Consider the following 18081-nt stretch of genomic DNA (forward strand, 5'->3'; position numbering starts at 1 on the left):
TTACTGTTGGTATAACGTAGGGATGGATCATACACTGTTTGTGTGGTATAACCTAGGGATATATCAATCTCTGTTACTGTTGGTATAACGTAGGGATGGATCATACACTGTTTGTGTGGTATAACCTAGGGATAGATCAATCTCTGTTACCGTTGGTATAACGTAGGGATGGATCACACACCATTAGTGTTGGTATAACGTAGGGATGGATCACACACAATTACTGTCGGTATAACGTAGGAATGGATCACACACAATTACTGTTGATATAACGTAGGGATGGATCATACACTGTTTGTGTGGTATAACCTAGGGATATATCAATCACTGTTACTGTTGGTATAACATCGGTATGGATCACACACCATTAGTGTTGGTATAACGTAGGGATGGATCACACACAATTACTGTTGGTATAACGAAGGGACGGATCATACGCTGTTTGTGTGGTATAACCTAGGGATATATCAATCACTGTTACTGTTGGTATAACATCGGTATGGATCACACACCATTACTGTTGGAATAGAGTAGGTATGGAGCATACACTGTTTGTGTGGTATAACCTAGGGATAGATCAAACACTGTACGTGTTGGTAAAGTGTTATATCCAGTGCCGTTCTAGATTAGATCTGTATCATTGTTAAATAATAGTTTAATCTTTGTCGAAGTTGTAGTGGTCCATTGCTGATCATTTCATTATGGTGAAAAATCACTTAAGAAATTACCCTTTTAATTATTTATTAGCAATATCATGTATTTATGAAGTATATCACGGCCATACCAAGGGCCACTGTCATTATGTTTACAAAGCTGGTACTTGCTGGCTGGTACATTTATTCTGATACGACATATTCTAGTTGGCTTATCTTTTCATTTCCATATAACAGATTATAGTTGCCTACTTTATATACGTCGTTGTTCCCAAGTTCGAAACGCATATCGTTGATACAATGAAAGTAACAATTAAGTCAGTTGAGCAGAAAAGTCTTCCTGCTATTTCTATTGATGTTAATATGCTATTTGGAAACAATATGATGCTACTCTTTCAAGATTGTAATGAATATTAGATACTTTATATTTTAAAAACTGTTAAAGTTATGTTGAAGGAAAAAAATAACAAATCTGAATCGGACGGACAGGTTGTAGTGTCACTGCCAAGAGACAGGAGTCGGGACTGTTATCAATCCTTCAGTTTGCCTGCATGAACATAGCTTCAGTCATCTAATAAGAATCACTGAGAGTTTATGTTAGAAATTAAATCCATCATGATATAGCTCAAACTAAATGCGCCTATCTATGACTTTGAACATGACATTCTTTGCTGGTTTAATATGTCAAATAAGTACGGTCAGGAGTTACCTCACCATTAGTTTAAAAAACAAATATAGTTGTTAGTGCTTTATAGATAAAAACGAGATGAGGGAGTGAAGCAAACCATTTGTTATAAACTACGTTAGTGCTATCATGTCCAGACATCGGTGTTTAAACGGCATTGAAATACAAATGCCGTTGTTGTTTAGTGTTTTCATTATTGGTAGTAACCATTTTAAATTCCTATGCCCGGACGGACGGTCTTAATGTCCATGGGATCACATCGGTATCAGGATCCCTTAAAATCTAATACTGTAACCCAACAATAACCTTCTAGAAAACCCAGCGTTACATTACATCAGCTGTCAATCGGAATTTCTACCAGGGGATTTAAATTCTCACAGGAATTCGTGATGCATATTGAATTTGAGTAAGGTCATTTGAACACAGAACTCAATTGTTCTCATGTTGCGACTTTTTTCACAACAAACAGCGTTAATCGGAACATATCCCCTGGTCCCTGGTGCTTTCTTGGGGACTCCACCGATGACCGGGGATAAGATCCTGCCAGTACTGTATCCCTTCAATCAGGTTATCAACATGTCCCAAAGTGTGTGCATGTCCACGGTATAATATTATCATTTCACCCAGTAAGCAAACCAGTTATTGAATTAGTCTAAAAGGTTTGTAATTGATTACACCCATTTACTTCTGTACTGTCGTGGATGTCCAATGTCCTTGGCGGGAACAGCATTCCCACTCCACCACGACGATGGACCGCTCGGACAAACCAAATAAATCGACTTATATCAACTTAATGTCTGGTCACGTCCACTTATATATTATATTTATCAAAGCAAGCTTCATCATAATCATAGTGTTAACCTTTCCTACAAAGAGTTTGGGTCTTTAAATAATATTTAATGTTAACCACATTTAATTAAAAACAAATGCACTTCTTTTTCAGGAAGATCATGACAAGCTAACAATACTTGTCATCAGAGGCGTTGAATTGTTTCTCACCAGATATTTACGAATACTGTAGGTGAGCTGGCCAATGCTAATTGGCCTGAATGACGGATTGGAAGGACCGCTGGTCAAGGCGGGTCAACTCTGACACCAATATCAACACATATGCCACCATTGACACCAGTGTAACTTCTTCTTATTTTTCTAATTTCCAGAAATCGCTTTCTTCCTGGAATATTGATCAATAATAAGATCAAGGCATGCGTTTCGACTCGACTTGTGCTCTCTGTTGTAGCGTATCTACATTTGGTGAACACGTGAGTTCAACAAGGTACACGACCTATTTTGATTTAATATGATAACAGAAAGTTAAGTTTAGGAAAAAATGCATGTTTTTAGCTCATTTATATGTTTAGTTAAGATATACTAATGCTGCATTGGAAATTGCCATAGCATGGCGTTGTACTCAAGCCCATTTGGTGAAATTGTTGAATTCAGCAACGTCAATTTGTTGTATTTATTCAAATCAAATGAAAGGTATGGAATGCTCTCTGTGGGCGAACTATGCGTGATGCGAATGGCTGGTACAAATAAAAACGGTATAAATTTCGAAATGTACGATCTTTTGGAAATCTTGTCTTTTTTATTTCCCACATACATTCCGCATATACAGATTAACGGTGCATTACTATTAAATATGAAATATTTAGTTTAAAACTTTTAGCTTTTTTCTATATAGGGTAAACAGTGACTATGCGAAGCAGGACATGTAAGGGCAACGTTTAAATATACAATCCAAAGTCAATTGGTAACAACGAAAGTAAAAAACCTGACCGAAAGCAATTTCATAGATATATGTTCTAGATAATGTCTTTAGCAGATTATCTGTCTGAATAATACTCTCGATATGTACAAACACAACAGATGTCGTTACATTTCCTCAAAGGAACACGTGCCCCTGCAGTACGCCATCGCCCCCGGCACTTCCTCTGGGTTTAGGTTTCTTTCTGTAACTGACATGGCATAACATGTGCGTTGTTCCTTGGAAATAGAGGCTGTATATACCATGCCACAGCTTCAAACAAAATCTATCAACGTTTGTCACGACGCGGCAGGGGGAGAGAGAAATTCGATAAACTACTCTATCTTTCAGATTCCCTGAAGACATATACGACAGGAGAAGGAAGCTGTCATTTGTACTGCCAATTTCACTACCATAGGATCAGTGTTGGCACGATAGGGTCAGTGGTGCCTTATCTAACCCATAATACATACACACTGCTACACTACAGGGGCATGTCCGTTGTGGTATCCATGTGCAATCCATTCGAAGGCACTAATTTACTGTTTGTACAATGCTGTTGTGCACATGCAAGTCGTCACTTTTCATCACATTTTAGAAGTATCCAGAGGGACTTGGTTCATAGTAGTGACACTGAACCGCTATGATGTTTCCATAATTCAAATTGAATGTAAAATATTCTATTCTGAATTCTTCCAGTCAATTGCATTTTGACAGCGTGGACATTTATATATATGACATCCAATGGTAGAACATCTCATGACAAATAAACAGTTACATGTTTGCCTTGTGCTGTTGTCAAATGGTGATATGATAGCTTTCTTCAATCAGATAATTGCAAACTGTACGTACAGTTTTTTTCGAGCAAAGAGGGTATGTTACATGCATACACCTTCAATGTTAACATTAATATAAATAATGTCCTGTTCATGTCTGATATTTTTAATAAAACGAATATTTCATTAAGAACAGTAAACAATCATAGAATTAAGACATATCTTGTTACGATCATATATATAAGACAATTTCTGCTATGGGTGTTCATGTTGTCTCCGACTGATAGAAACAACGGCATACAGTTGCTGCAAAACTTCTGTTGTATTAGAAACAATTGTATAAATAAGTGAATACTTTTAGCTTGCAATGATAGAAACTATTATACAGTCGGTACATACCTTCTTTAGATGACAGAAACGTGTCTTTTGTAGGGAGTTTACGTGTTTCGTAGTGTAATTTGGTGTTGCGAAGGAGACTTCTTTCGTGGTTAATTCTATATACGGAATACTTGAAGGTATTTTCTGTCGTTTCCAGTTCGTCGTCACCGAATAACCCACCTGAAAATTCAATAATGTGTTAAGTATTTTTTTTTACTAAGAATAAAACGATTTGAAAATAACAACTTTAACGATGATAAACGGTTTCACAAATCAATAAATTGGATAAGAACTTATTAAACATACATAGCGTACACTGCTATTTAAATAAGCATCTGCTTCTTGGTTTAACGTAAGATTATACGTATATTAATAAAAGCAATAGTCAAGAAATGCATTAACTTAGATAATAGATCAGTTGAGGAAATTACAATTTTATTTGCAAGCACTTTGATATAGTTTGAACACCAATTCGTGCCTACGGAGATACATGTTTCCGACATGTTGTAAGATAAAGGTTCTCTTTTGCAAATCACGTCTTATGATGTATGGCACTTCTTAGCAATCGATACTGCAATAAATAGATACTGATTGTTTACACAACCTTTGTATAATGATGTTCATTTGCGATTGATTCAAGGCTACAGTGTTCTGGTAAGTATATATCCTGACCAGGCAATCACTGACCGCGAGTGTTCTGATTAATATCCAACTATCAAAGTGGTCTTCAGACGGCCAACGTGTCCAGAACAGACGACGATAAAAATAGAAGCTACATATCACCTTGTACGGCAAGTATCGAGAGATAGACTAGGATGTACTTCATGCCAGCGTCGTACGTTTTCGGTTACGTCACGCGTGGAAGAAGCCGACGTCTCCTAATTGCATAAGTGGATAATACACGCATTCAGCATTTTTTTTATCTAGTTTAAGACTATAGTTTTGCACTCAACGATGAAACTTGTAAGATTTGACTACATTTTTTTTCATTAGCACTTCCTGGTGTTTAGCAGGCATGTGGTGTTTTGAATACTGTTATCCATTTTATTTCTTTTGCAGAAACCTACTGACGTTTTTTAATAATGTATTTCTCAACACCTGGAAAACACTACTGATAAATGTACGTTCTACTCTTACATTGTCTACATGTACATGCATTTGCTATTATTACGATTATATAGTTGATGATATATCTAAGTCATGTACTTCAATTAGAAACACCTGCCATCGCATTGCCATTTTTAACATACATATTTTGTACAGGAAGACACATCGACACGTGGTCCCTGGCTACCATACACCATACGTAACTCCTAGCATGAGGGAAGCAACACACGGGGTTGTCTCTATTAACCATAGATACGTATCGTCATCAATAAAAATGACACACTGCGATAACCATTTTCAACTTATTTTTGTACTGGCGATAAATAACGTGGTACATAAGAATGACTTGGGGGAAGGGAATGGAATTGGGTATCAAACTTTGGGGAAACGTTCATGTCTCTCCCATCCAATCATGGTGAATATTTTTTTTGTGTTTGTTTCTTGTTGTAGAATTGTTATTGAGACAATTATTTGTTCCGATAGGTTAAAAGTCTCCAAATACTAAATGCAGCTGCTCAGCTTCCTAAGTACGCAAAATGATATCCCGAAAATCTTGCTTATAGTTTCTCAGCCCCTTGTCAGTTTGTCCCTATGTATTAACTATCTCGCTTATTTTGAAGGTGATTGTCAATTCCATGTCAAGTTCTTAATGTGCATTAGATTTCTACTTACATGCTAAATATATATCAGTTTGCTTTTAATTCGCCTGTGTTGAATATGCGTTGATTAAGATTGTGTATGGTTTCAAGGACATCAAAACTCACCTCGTCATGTAAATACCACCCTTTATTTATTCATGTATGTGCACATTGCGATTATTATATGCTTGCTTAATGTAGTAAAGTGATTGTAAGCCTTTGTTTTTGTTTTCACAATTATAACTTAAACTATTTTTCATATGTTGTAAAGCGCTTTAGAGTAATATTACAATTTATATAAGGCGCTATATAAATGTTGCATATACTTATCATTATCATTAATGATTTGTCATGTTGATGTTTTGAAATTGATTATATCATCTCGACAAAGTTTATACGTGTTCATGAAGCCGTGATATTATCAAAATATATCACTTTAAAGATTCATTCAAGATACTCTGAACATGTACCTCTAAAATACCATTATATCAGTAAAATATGAAAATAAATCTGAACGAGGTCAGTCAACCAAACTGCAAAAGAGGGAAATGTGCAAAAAACGTTTTTGCTTATATTTTTATGTAAATTTCCAAGATTCTAAAACTATGAGACGCCTTGATATGGATTAGTGGTAATTGTGATTAGTGTGCCTTCGTTTTGAGCAAAGGTCATAAACAGTTGTACATGCTCATTAAAACACCCACGGGAGCCATCGCCCACTTTCAACATCCATGGTCTTAATTAGCACTTTCAAACTATCTCTTTGTACTCTTTTAATTATGGTAAATATTGTCAGTTAACAATTAAGCAACTGTTTACACTTACAATTTGTTGAATAGCTTAGTGTTAAAATGTATCAACTCCTAACTTTGAAGAAGTGTTACCTATCGGGAAGTAGCATATTTAGAATTTAATTGATGATAGGAATGAACCAAAATGGTGAATGAAGATAAAAAACAAACTTCAACTTTTTTCCACCCATTTGTAAACAATTTAACAGAGGACTACACGGCGCTTGTAATGATAAGAATGTCTGAAACGTTTAGACATGTCTTAAACGTTGTATTTGTGATAGAGGTTTTCCCCTAAATTTACTGTATTTTGAATTTGTTTATTTTGTAATTTTGTTATTTCTGTTTATTAAATTATTGTATTGCATTCGAATAATTCCGAGAAGCCTTAAGGTTACAATTGCGTGCAAATATGTCATGGATTTCAAATTTATAATAAGTGTTGAACTCTTACTAGACACGAAACAAAACAAAAACCAATATAATACCATGCAACACAACACTATTATTTATATATAACGCACGCGTCAGTATTTTTCATCTACACTAAACACACAGACTTATTTGTATCAATATTATTCATACCAAATACATTGAGTTTTTTTATTTTTATTTACACCGAACACATTTTTATTTTTATTAACACCGAACACGTCGATATTATTTATATACACCACACACTGATATCATTTATATACACCAAACGCATCGTTAATATCTTTATACGCCAAACACATCGGTAATATCTATATACACCAAACGCATTGGTAATATTTATATACACCAAACGCATCGGTAATATCTATATACACCAAACGCATCGGTAATATGTATATACACCAAACACATCGATAATATTTATATACACCAAACGCATCGGTAATATCTATATACACCAAACACATCGGTAATATGTATATACACCAAACACATCGATAATATTTATATACACCAAACGCATCGGTAATATCTATATACACCAAACACATCGGTAATATGTATATACACCAAACACATCGATAATATTTATATACACCAAACGCATCGGTAATATCTATATACACCAAACACATCGGTAATATGTATATACACCAAACACATCGATAATATTTATATACACCAAACGCATCGGTAATATCTATATACACCAAACACATCGGTAATATCTATATACACCAAACGCATCGGTGATATTTATATACACCAAACGCATCGGTAATATCTATATACACCAAACGCATCGGTAATATCTATATACACCAAACACATCGGTAATATGTATATACACCAAACGCATCGTTAATATCTATATACACCAAACGCATCGGTAATATGTATATACACCATACGCATCGGTAATATCTATATACACCAAACACATCGGTAATATGTATATACACCAAACGCATCGGTAATATTTATATACATAAAACGCATCGGTAATATCTATATACACCAAACACATCGGTAATATTTATATACACCAAACGCATCGGTAATATCTATATTCACCAAACGCATCGGTAATATTTATATACATAAAACGCCCCCGTAATATCTATATACACCAAACACATCGGTAATATTTATATACACCAAACGCATCGGTAATATGCAAACGCATCGTTAATATCGGTAATATGTAAATAAACCAAACGCATCGTTAATATGTATATACACCAAACGCATCGGTAATATCTATATACACCAAACGCATCGGTAATATGTATATACACCAAACGCATCAGTAATATTTATAAATACCAAACGCATCGTTAATATTTATATACACCAAACGCATCGTTAATATTTATAAACACCAAACGAATCGGTAATATGTATATACACCAAACGCATCGGTAATATTCATATACACCAAACGCATCGGTAATATTTATCTCCCCCTACGCATCGTTAACATTCATATACACCAAACGAATCGGTAATATGTATATACACCAAACGCATCGGTAATATTTATATACACCACACGCATCGGTAATATATATATACACCAAACGCATCGGTAATATTTATATACACCAAACGCATCGTTAATATTTATATACACTAAACGCATCGTTAATATTCATATAAACCAAACGCATCGTTAATATATATATACACCAAACGCATCGTTAATATTCATATAAACCAAACGCATCGTTAATATATATATACACCAAACGCATCGTTATATGTATATACACCAAACGCATCAGTAATATTATATACACCAAACGCATCGGTAATATTCATAAACACCAAACGCATAGTTAATATTCATATAAACCAAACGCATCGTTAATATCTATATAAACCAAACGCATCGTTAATATGTATATACACTAAACGCATCGTTAATATCTATATAAACCAAACGCATCGGTAATATTTATATAAACCAAACGCATCGTTAATATTTATATACACCAAACGCATCGTTAATATTTATATACACCAAACGCATCGGTAATATTTATATAAACCAAACGCATCGTTAATATTTATATAAACCAAACGCATCGTTAATATGTATATAAACCAAACGCATCAGTAATATTTATATAAACCAAACGCATTGTTAATATTTATATACACCAAACGCATCGGTAATTTTTATATACACCAAACGTATCGGTAATATGTATATACACCAAACGCATCGGTAATATGTATATAAACCAAACGCATTAGTAATATTTATATAAACCAAACGCATCGTTAATATTTATATAAACCAAACGCATCGTTAATATTTATATACACCAAACGCATCGGTAATATTTATATACACCAAACGTATCGGTAATATTTCTAGACACCAAACGCATCGGTAATATTTATATACACCTAACGCCTCGATCATATTTTTATACATCGAGCACCCCTATTTACACTATCAATCACAGAATACATTTCTGTAATGCATAATGAAATTGATACAAACAAACGCCATCCTAATGTACTTTGTAATCCTGAAACACTGCAACTTTGTTTAAAATAGCACAATTTTGGTTACCAATATAAAAGCAATGACAACTATGGGCGACGAAAATGAAGCTTTGTAATAGAAAAGCTAGCCACGAACCTGTCGAAAGCCATGGTAAGTGTTTTAAGATCAGATATGTCTCCTCTAAAACATGCGAATTTTACGAAGTGATATAACTTTTCGCTCTAGTTTTACAAACGTTTATCTTTATGGATCGGCTTCTCGGAGTGAGGTTTAAGATAATTGTCAATAACTAAACGTTTGGTTTTCCGTATTGATAGGAAAGTATCAATTTAAAAAAGTAAATTAGATAATATGTATTCCTACATCTTCAAAGTATGTAATCGTTGGACAATCTCCCTGTCATCGAGTCTGGATGCTAAAAATGATCAATTAATTTATCAACAAACCGAGTAGAGCCGGCGTCTCGAAATTGGCGGCGGTGATTCAGTTCTGGACAACCTAATAATTTCTGAATATTTGTCTTTGTAAATACATTAGGAACAAACAAAACTGCAGCAAATGATCAATTAGACGCATGGTGAGATTGAGAGACTAAACGATAGAATCTTTCTTCCATAAGTTCATGCAGGGGTCAGTGGCTATTATAACTATTATGTTACAGTCTTATAAGTTGAACTGTCTTTTGGAGATAATTTAAGCGAATCGATATATTAAATGACCGTTATAATACTATTTTGTAGTCATATGCGTTTTATTTTATGGATTTATGCCTAGCTTTATTAAAACCAAGTTTACTTTGACAGATAGTTTTATAAAACTAGATAAGTTGCCGTCCATGTAATTACTGAACTTCTATTATATTGGAGTACTGCTGGCTAACCGAGCCTTTGCCACAGCAGTATTCCGTCTTTGCTTATTGCAGAGTTATCTTCTCTTGGGAGCAGGTGATGATTATTACGTCACTTGTTTGTGAGAGTAACGTCATCAATGTTTGAGAAAACGACGTAATTTTCTCACACAAACCAATGACGTAACAATCAATACCTGCTCCCAAGAGAAGATAACTCTGCAAAACGCAAAGACGGAATACTGTGTAGATCAGACGTATGCTAATAGTATTTCAATGGCAGTCTTTGTTTATAAATTCAAACAAGAATATTGCTAATGTATTTCTATGGGACCATTCGTGGACAAAAAAAACCTGCGGACTGTTTATGTATGTTACTAGAAATAATGCAGTTTAGCAACTGTAAGATATATGTATGAGCTAGACTATTGAGATAAAATGCTGCTACTTTTGCAAATTTAAGTAACTAACAGTTTATAAATCTTAACAAAGTGTTCAATCCATTTATAACATGACATGATATAGAATTTAGCATACTCGCAAATTTGTCGAGTGAAATCCCATTACATCCGTGAACCTTTTTTTTGTAACAATGAGTTCAGAGCTTGTACTTTTCTGAAATTGAATAAAGACGAATTAATAACTCTCTCGAACCTGTTTTGCAAATTTTCAATACATCTACAAATTAGCTTTGTGTGAAATTGGATAAAATCGATAGACTTTGTTTTTGTGTAGCGCCGGTCTGAGAACACTGCGGTAAGTCGCCCGATGCCTATTTTGGCGCGTTAGTTCACTGTGGGTGAGTGATGGCCTGTGATAAGGCGACCTCCCGTGCCACACCGTCATCCAAACTGCTTCCCTTGTTTGACACGAGTCGTCTTTTCTGCGCTAGCGCTTCCCATGTGATTCTTGTACACGTTAGCTGTCCACGCGACACTAATGGATTCCTGTTGCCGATCTGACCTGTTTTTGGTCATAACTTTGACGAAATATCATGATCACAACCATGTGTTTTTCTTTTTATCTTTTGAACACCTGTATTTTGGTAAAATACAAGCCTTATTTATATTATCTAAATTAACAGTTTTATTTGAAGTGTATACGATTTTCATAAAATACTCGTTTTAAAGTAAACAAAAGTTTGTATTGAAAAGTTCTTTTGTAAAACTAAAACTTGATCTTTATGCACTAACATATATTACGGAGCACTTCAGGAAATATTTTCAATCTTTGGACCATAAGTCACTCATGATTCCTAATTGGACGACATGACCTTGTAATACAAAGGAAATGTGTTCTGCATCGACTAACTGTATTTTAGATCGATGCTTCTTAACGCCATTTCCTAGTGATTAGTTGCACCTGCAGCAATAAAACCAGGTAGGACCAAAGAGTAAATCGTAATAAACAGGGCATGAAAACGGATGAACATCATGCCATGTCTAGAATAGAGCATAATATATTCTAACGATTATACGCATGGTGCTAGTCGGCTATCTTAATCGTGCAGTCATCTTTAATAGAAATCAATGACAACCTCCTGTCAGAATTGATGTCACTTTTGAGTGTTTTACGTTGTTCTACTAAAGTCAATAACACGCAAACGATTAAACCATACGCAACGAAGACCAGGAAAAGATTTCAAATGATTGTTGTACAAAGAAATGATTGTGATAAAAACATGGACAGTTTCTTGTTAACGTATTGTAAGCATGAGCCGTAAAACCTTGATTTCGAATGAACACCCATGATTAGGTGGCATATAATCACCACATTTATTACGTATTTATATAAAATCTGTTGATTATTACCAATACGTCATATTGAAAATGACACGTAAGGATTGTTTATAAAAAATGAGCCATCTAAAACTGTTTCGGCACTGCTGATTTTTTTATCGATTTAAGATAAATTCCAATATCTTTCTATTTGGAATTATATGGCTTGAAAAAATAAATAGTTGTCAGGTTGTTGTCATATCGACTTTAAGCAACAGTTGGAAACGGTTCAATTTGTAGCGATACAATTTCTCAAACAAAAGCAACCACATATAACATTTATATCATACCATGTCCTGTGTATTCTAGTGGAACATATATATATATGTATATTTGATTAGATACAGTCTATGCATTATTTACACGGCTTGATATATACATGATTGTGTAATGTACTGACCTTTTTGAACTATTGCAGAATATTTATCTATATTTACATTTGCATGGCATTGTCTATATAAAGCCTCTTTGAAAGCTGTATCGTTGATGGGACTTTAATTACCATGCAACACGAGACATAATTCTGAGCGTATTAATACAACACTGACCGGAAATACAATATCCAATGTAAATAAACATGACGGCTGCGCATGCTGAAATATCGCTAGGTATTGTGAGTTTTGACAATGTCATTATAAATTTATGTGCAAAATAAAAAATAAGATAAAAAATACTTTTATTACAACAAAAACAAGACCAAGGTCTGCAATAGCGTGCAAAATGCACATCGGTTGAAATCACCAATGCCGGCAATGGAAACAATTTTAACGCTCATGCAATTTATCAGAAATATCGTTTGTTACACTGCACTGATCAACAGGGGTTCGTTACAAATGTCTGAAATACACATATTCTAAAGACCTACTGACACATATGTTACAGACCTACTGATATTTGTCACAGCACACATAGACATTTCAGACATGTGTAACGAACCTGTGGCTGTGCTCCGTCACAAGATCACTCACTTCAAACGCTTTCAGTTTCACGCGTCTCGCATTCACGGTTTCTCAGTTTCTGACGACATTTCAAAAAACGAAGCTATTATAGAATCTACCGACTGTTGTCAGGTTCCCATACAATCAACAGATAAATTCACGCCTGGATTCTCCACAAAATGAGCAAAGAGAAAAGTTCGAATTTACTTCCAAAAATAACTCCCTCGTTGAGGGCAAGGTCGGATTTACGGTGTTCACTGTATTTGTCCATGCGCGAAATTTGTTCCGGGGGAAAATCGAAACAATTTCAAATCTAGCTTTCAGCTCAGAGTTCTGTTGATAAACTTAAATCACCATATAGACATATCATACGAAATCGTATTGCTACTGACTTGTGGAATAAAATTGAAGGGTTTGTTAAAATTTCAAAGTACTACTTTGTTTGCCAATCAGCACGCGACGATACGCTGTTCAAACTATTGAACGAAATTGTGTGGACTGTCGATAAGGCGGGCATTTTTAATTTTGAATATAAATTATAAGTTAAAAAAGAACATAAGCGGCAGAGAAAACGTAAATATAAGTATTGAACTGTTTTTGTATGCGCATTATGATTTGTTTGCTTGCAAAGCTGTGTCATTCAAATAGATCATAAATACCATACAAAAACAGTTCAATGCTTAAATATACCATATTTTATTACACTGTCTAGCACCGGCCTGATTTCTTGCTAATTGCAACTATGAACATTAGTTAGATTATATACTGCATGCATTTATAAACAACCTCAAAGTTGTATAATTATTTAATGGCTGTGAATACTTATGACTTCTTATGTATCAAGGAAAAATAGATTAATGTTGCTGATGTATCAGTTTCTAACATCTTAACTTTGTTCATTAACATCTTTTTTAAAAATCGCTTAAATTCTATGTATGCAAAACCTAAAAAGAAGATTAAAATTGAATCTTAATGAACCAATATATTATCTCTTACGCTATTGCATTAAGCCTAAGGAAGTTTATGTTGGCAACTGGCGAGCATCTAATTGCCTCGAAGCACTTTGTTATATAATGGTAAATGATATACGCCGAAAACCCATAAACTATAACACAGAGAGTAATTACCTTCAGGGACGCTATCGACTCTCAGTAATTACTTTTGAATTATGTATACACAGTTTGAAATTGCGTTATCAAAATAGTCTAAACCGTTAATTTACATGTTTAGTATAATAACATGTTTGTCTATGATGTCATTACATCAGAGAATAACAGGTCAATGTTCCAGCGTTAATCATCGATCTGATGTCAGGGTATTCACGGTGCACATCGTAAGTCATTACCTTAGTTAGTGTGTGCATGAGTGTGTCACCTAATGCAGTCTTCGTTGGTGAAGGAAGTCTGGCGATCTTTGTATCACCACCCCATGATATTGTAGCGAAAGCAAAGTAACTGCATCTCTACTGTCTCTGTAACGATGCTCATTGCAATTTGGGTTTGGTTATATTGGGTTGTGTGTCCTATAAATAGGTATTTTACAAGGATAATCCTGTTAATGAACATTAATTTATACAGTCTATGATTATTTCCAGTTTAAAATATCTTCACATATGTCTGTGTTGACATGTTATATGTAATTTATGTAAAATAACTCAATTCAAAGTTGGTATATTACTCTAACACGCTTTGTATCGTTCCGGCGTGTAAACAGTATCTTGGAGCATAATTTAAATCAAATCAGCGTATAAATAGGAGTGGTGTTTTTACAAAATCATCATAACATATCTCAGACTGTCTGTTTTTTAGTACACTCTGTAAATCACTGTCTTTCCGGATAATACTTGTCGTAGCTACTCCAATACCTGTATGCTAATGTATTGTGACAATGCTGGGGATATTTTATTTAACGCAAGGAAGATAAACAGACAGTTTGTCTCACTAATGTGTCTACATTTGTCGGTGTAGCCACATCATGGTGGCGACAACCCGTACTGTCCCCTATACCATAACTTACTTTGGTCTGTTTACGTATTCACCACACTACAATCTGCAGACATGGACATGCAATGGTTATAACAAATATTCCCCTGGATGCTTGACACCTCTACGGAGACCTCGGAGACGGTAAGTATTGGTTCGACAATGATATCTAAAGTTTGGCCACCAGGGAAATATCCCCCATCGTATACGAGAGCTAGTAGCATCTATGACTGCTGTTTACTTTGGCTGAGGGTGTTGACAAATTGGGCGCCGTTTTACTATCTATTACTCCTTTTTCCAACCAAGGAATCAGATTGTTGATAGAAACATACAGAATCGTTGATATCAAGAAACTCCTCTTTGAATCATGATATGAAGAATCTGCTTTTCCTCTTAAAATCAAAATTTCAATAAAGAAAACTAAAATGAAATTTTTAAAAACTCGATCTCAAGATATCAGCAAATCGGTTTTCTGATTGATAAATCGTTTATGGACAGTAAAATCAAAAATTACATCTTGGCATCAGTACATGTCTTTTGATCGATGTGTATATATATGCAGTAGTAAGCATTGCATATCTTGAAACCAGTTTGTAATTTCAATCTAATTAAAATTATATCTTCACATCGCTCCCGTTTACTGATATGTCGCGTTGAAGATCTAACAACATCCCATAGAGGGTCACGTCAGAGGTCAACATGAATACATTATCGCATTTATAACAAGCCAATCAAAACGCGACATAACTCTTTCATTCAACCAATCAGAAAGCAGGACCTGTAGCATTTAATGCAGACACCTCGTAGCCCAAAATCCACTTTTTCGTCTGGTCCAGTGATAGTTTGAATATTGCGAAGCCTGTCATTGGTTAATTTTAGTTTCAGGTTGTTAAACTTTTTAACGACAACATCACCAGAAGAGGAAATCTCTCTTATTTCAAAGCAAAATCCACAAATTGTACAAACGTTGTCTTGTAGATAGACACGGCGTGGTGTCATGGCGCCGCCATTTTCGATGCTCATTTGACACCTCTCGGTATTGATAGCAAGTGTGTTCCGAAATCATTACATCATCACTTACAGAAATGCGTAAGCTCTCATCTGATTGGTTAATACAAAGGTCGCCTGAACATGACCCTCTACGGGATGTTGTTAGATCTTCAACGCGATATATCAGTAAACGGGAGCGAAGTGAAGATATAATTTTAATTAGATTGTTTGTAATTTGGGACTATTTTTTTATAGCAAGCGATTGATTTTGTCAAATCTGGAAATTAATTACCATATGAAAAATAAAGGAATTTAACGATACCCAATACTGACAGGGTTTGTTGGTGTAAAATGATGTGCTGGACTCAGCAAAATAATCTATAACAATAGAGCTAGCTACGGAGAGCGTACGATCAAGTATGGCTTTAAGATGATGTAAGCACATTGGGTAGTATTTAGGTTGATATTCCCTTACATGGTTATGCATATGATTTCTTATACAGGAAGGTCAACTTCTGCTAATATGTATCAACATGACGTTACAGGACGCACACACCGACGGGCAGTTTAAGCATATAGGAGTACAGCATTTCGACCGGCCACATCATGCTGATAACGTAAACCAGTTGTTGTCATTACCCTAAATGCTGAACGTTCTTGTAACAACTACAATTTTGATGGACTTTGGTATGTCCCGGCCTGAGAATAAAAGCCATTGCCGCCTCACCTGAGCGCAAGACGTATAACATTAAAGCCAAAATTGAAGTGTTGTCAAACAAGGCGCGAGGAAATAAAAAGTAGTTTGAAGTAGAAATACCCTAATTATTTCAATGCGTGCAGCAGATTTATTTTGGTCGCTTCTGTGTCCCCAAGTAGACGGCACAACAACAATTTCAGGATACTGCATGGGGTCCACATAAGACGCCTCTAACGACATACAGTTGGTAACAGCAGATGTATTCTTTGCTCGATCCCTGACCTGCAGGGGTGTTTGTAAGCAGAATGTATTTTACTTTAGAAGAATACACAAGTGAGGACGTAGGTATAGACATAGGTGCTTTAGTTAATATTAATCGCATTTGATAAAAAATATGTTTTATTTAGCAAGTTATATATCTTCACTTAATACGCTATAATATCATGTCATACACGTTTATTGATGTTTTTCATAATAGCTCAGTTTTCAATAAATATAAAGAGGTTAATATTTATCAATAAATGATTCAACAATATACATTGCGTATCATATCCGGACTCCCGCAATCCATAGTTTGTTTGTTGCTATTGCTGTCGCCTTTTTATTATTGTCATCAGCCAACTACGAGCTTAAATGAATACATCGAAGATATTTTTATAATTTATAAACAAAACATTATTGCAGACAAAAAACATGCAAATGCACAAGCTATTCACGTTAGTAATTTAGTGGACTCTCTCTGACTCTTGGTTTTGTTATATGTTTTGTTGTTATACAGTACCATCAAATCAAAAACATACCACATAACCTGTTTGATATTATGAAGCAATCCCATTACATTTTAAAATGTTACAAAATGCGATGTGATCTCAGCTTACCAGCCGCAATAAGTGTTGTTTGGTCTGGAATTCAAGCTAACCAGCAGCGCAAGTTGTTGTTTTTTTTGTTTAAGACTGGCTGTAAACGAAAAACACACCACCATGTTTTTTTGATTTGGTCTAGGACTGGCTGTAAAACGACCAGCAGCACAGCGTTTATTTGGACAGTCTAGGGGCCTGTTTGTTCATGCGGAACAACCGGTTTGACCGTTTATAAATGTAACAATTTCGGGTATAAAT

The 18081-nt window shown here is 34.9% G+C and overlaps 1 protein-coding gene across 1 annotated transcript in view; it reads right to left on the reverse strand.

The window, feature by feature from the left end:
* Window positions 1–18081, reverse strand: part of LOC110456459 (glutamate receptor ionotropic, kainate 2-like) — a 209590-nt gene that overhangs the window by 58350 nt on the left and 133159 nt on the right. The window contains exon 2 of the mRNA XM_021507236.1: window positions 4261–4419. Coding sequence (XP_021362911.1) covers window positions 4261–4419 — 159 coding nt within the window. The remainder of the gene's footprint in view (window positions 1–4260; window positions 4420–18081) is intronic.

The sequence above is a fragment of the Mizuhopecten yessoensis genome, unplaced genomic scaffold (genome assembly GCF_002113885.1).
Source record: "Mizuhopecten yessoensis strain PY_sf001 unplaced genomic scaffold, ASM211388v2 scaffold8745, whole genome shotgun sequence".
Taxonomy (NCBI): domain Eukaryota; kingdom Metazoa; phylum Mollusca; class Bivalvia; order Pectinida; family Pectinidae; genus Mizuhopecten; species Mizuhopecten yessoensis.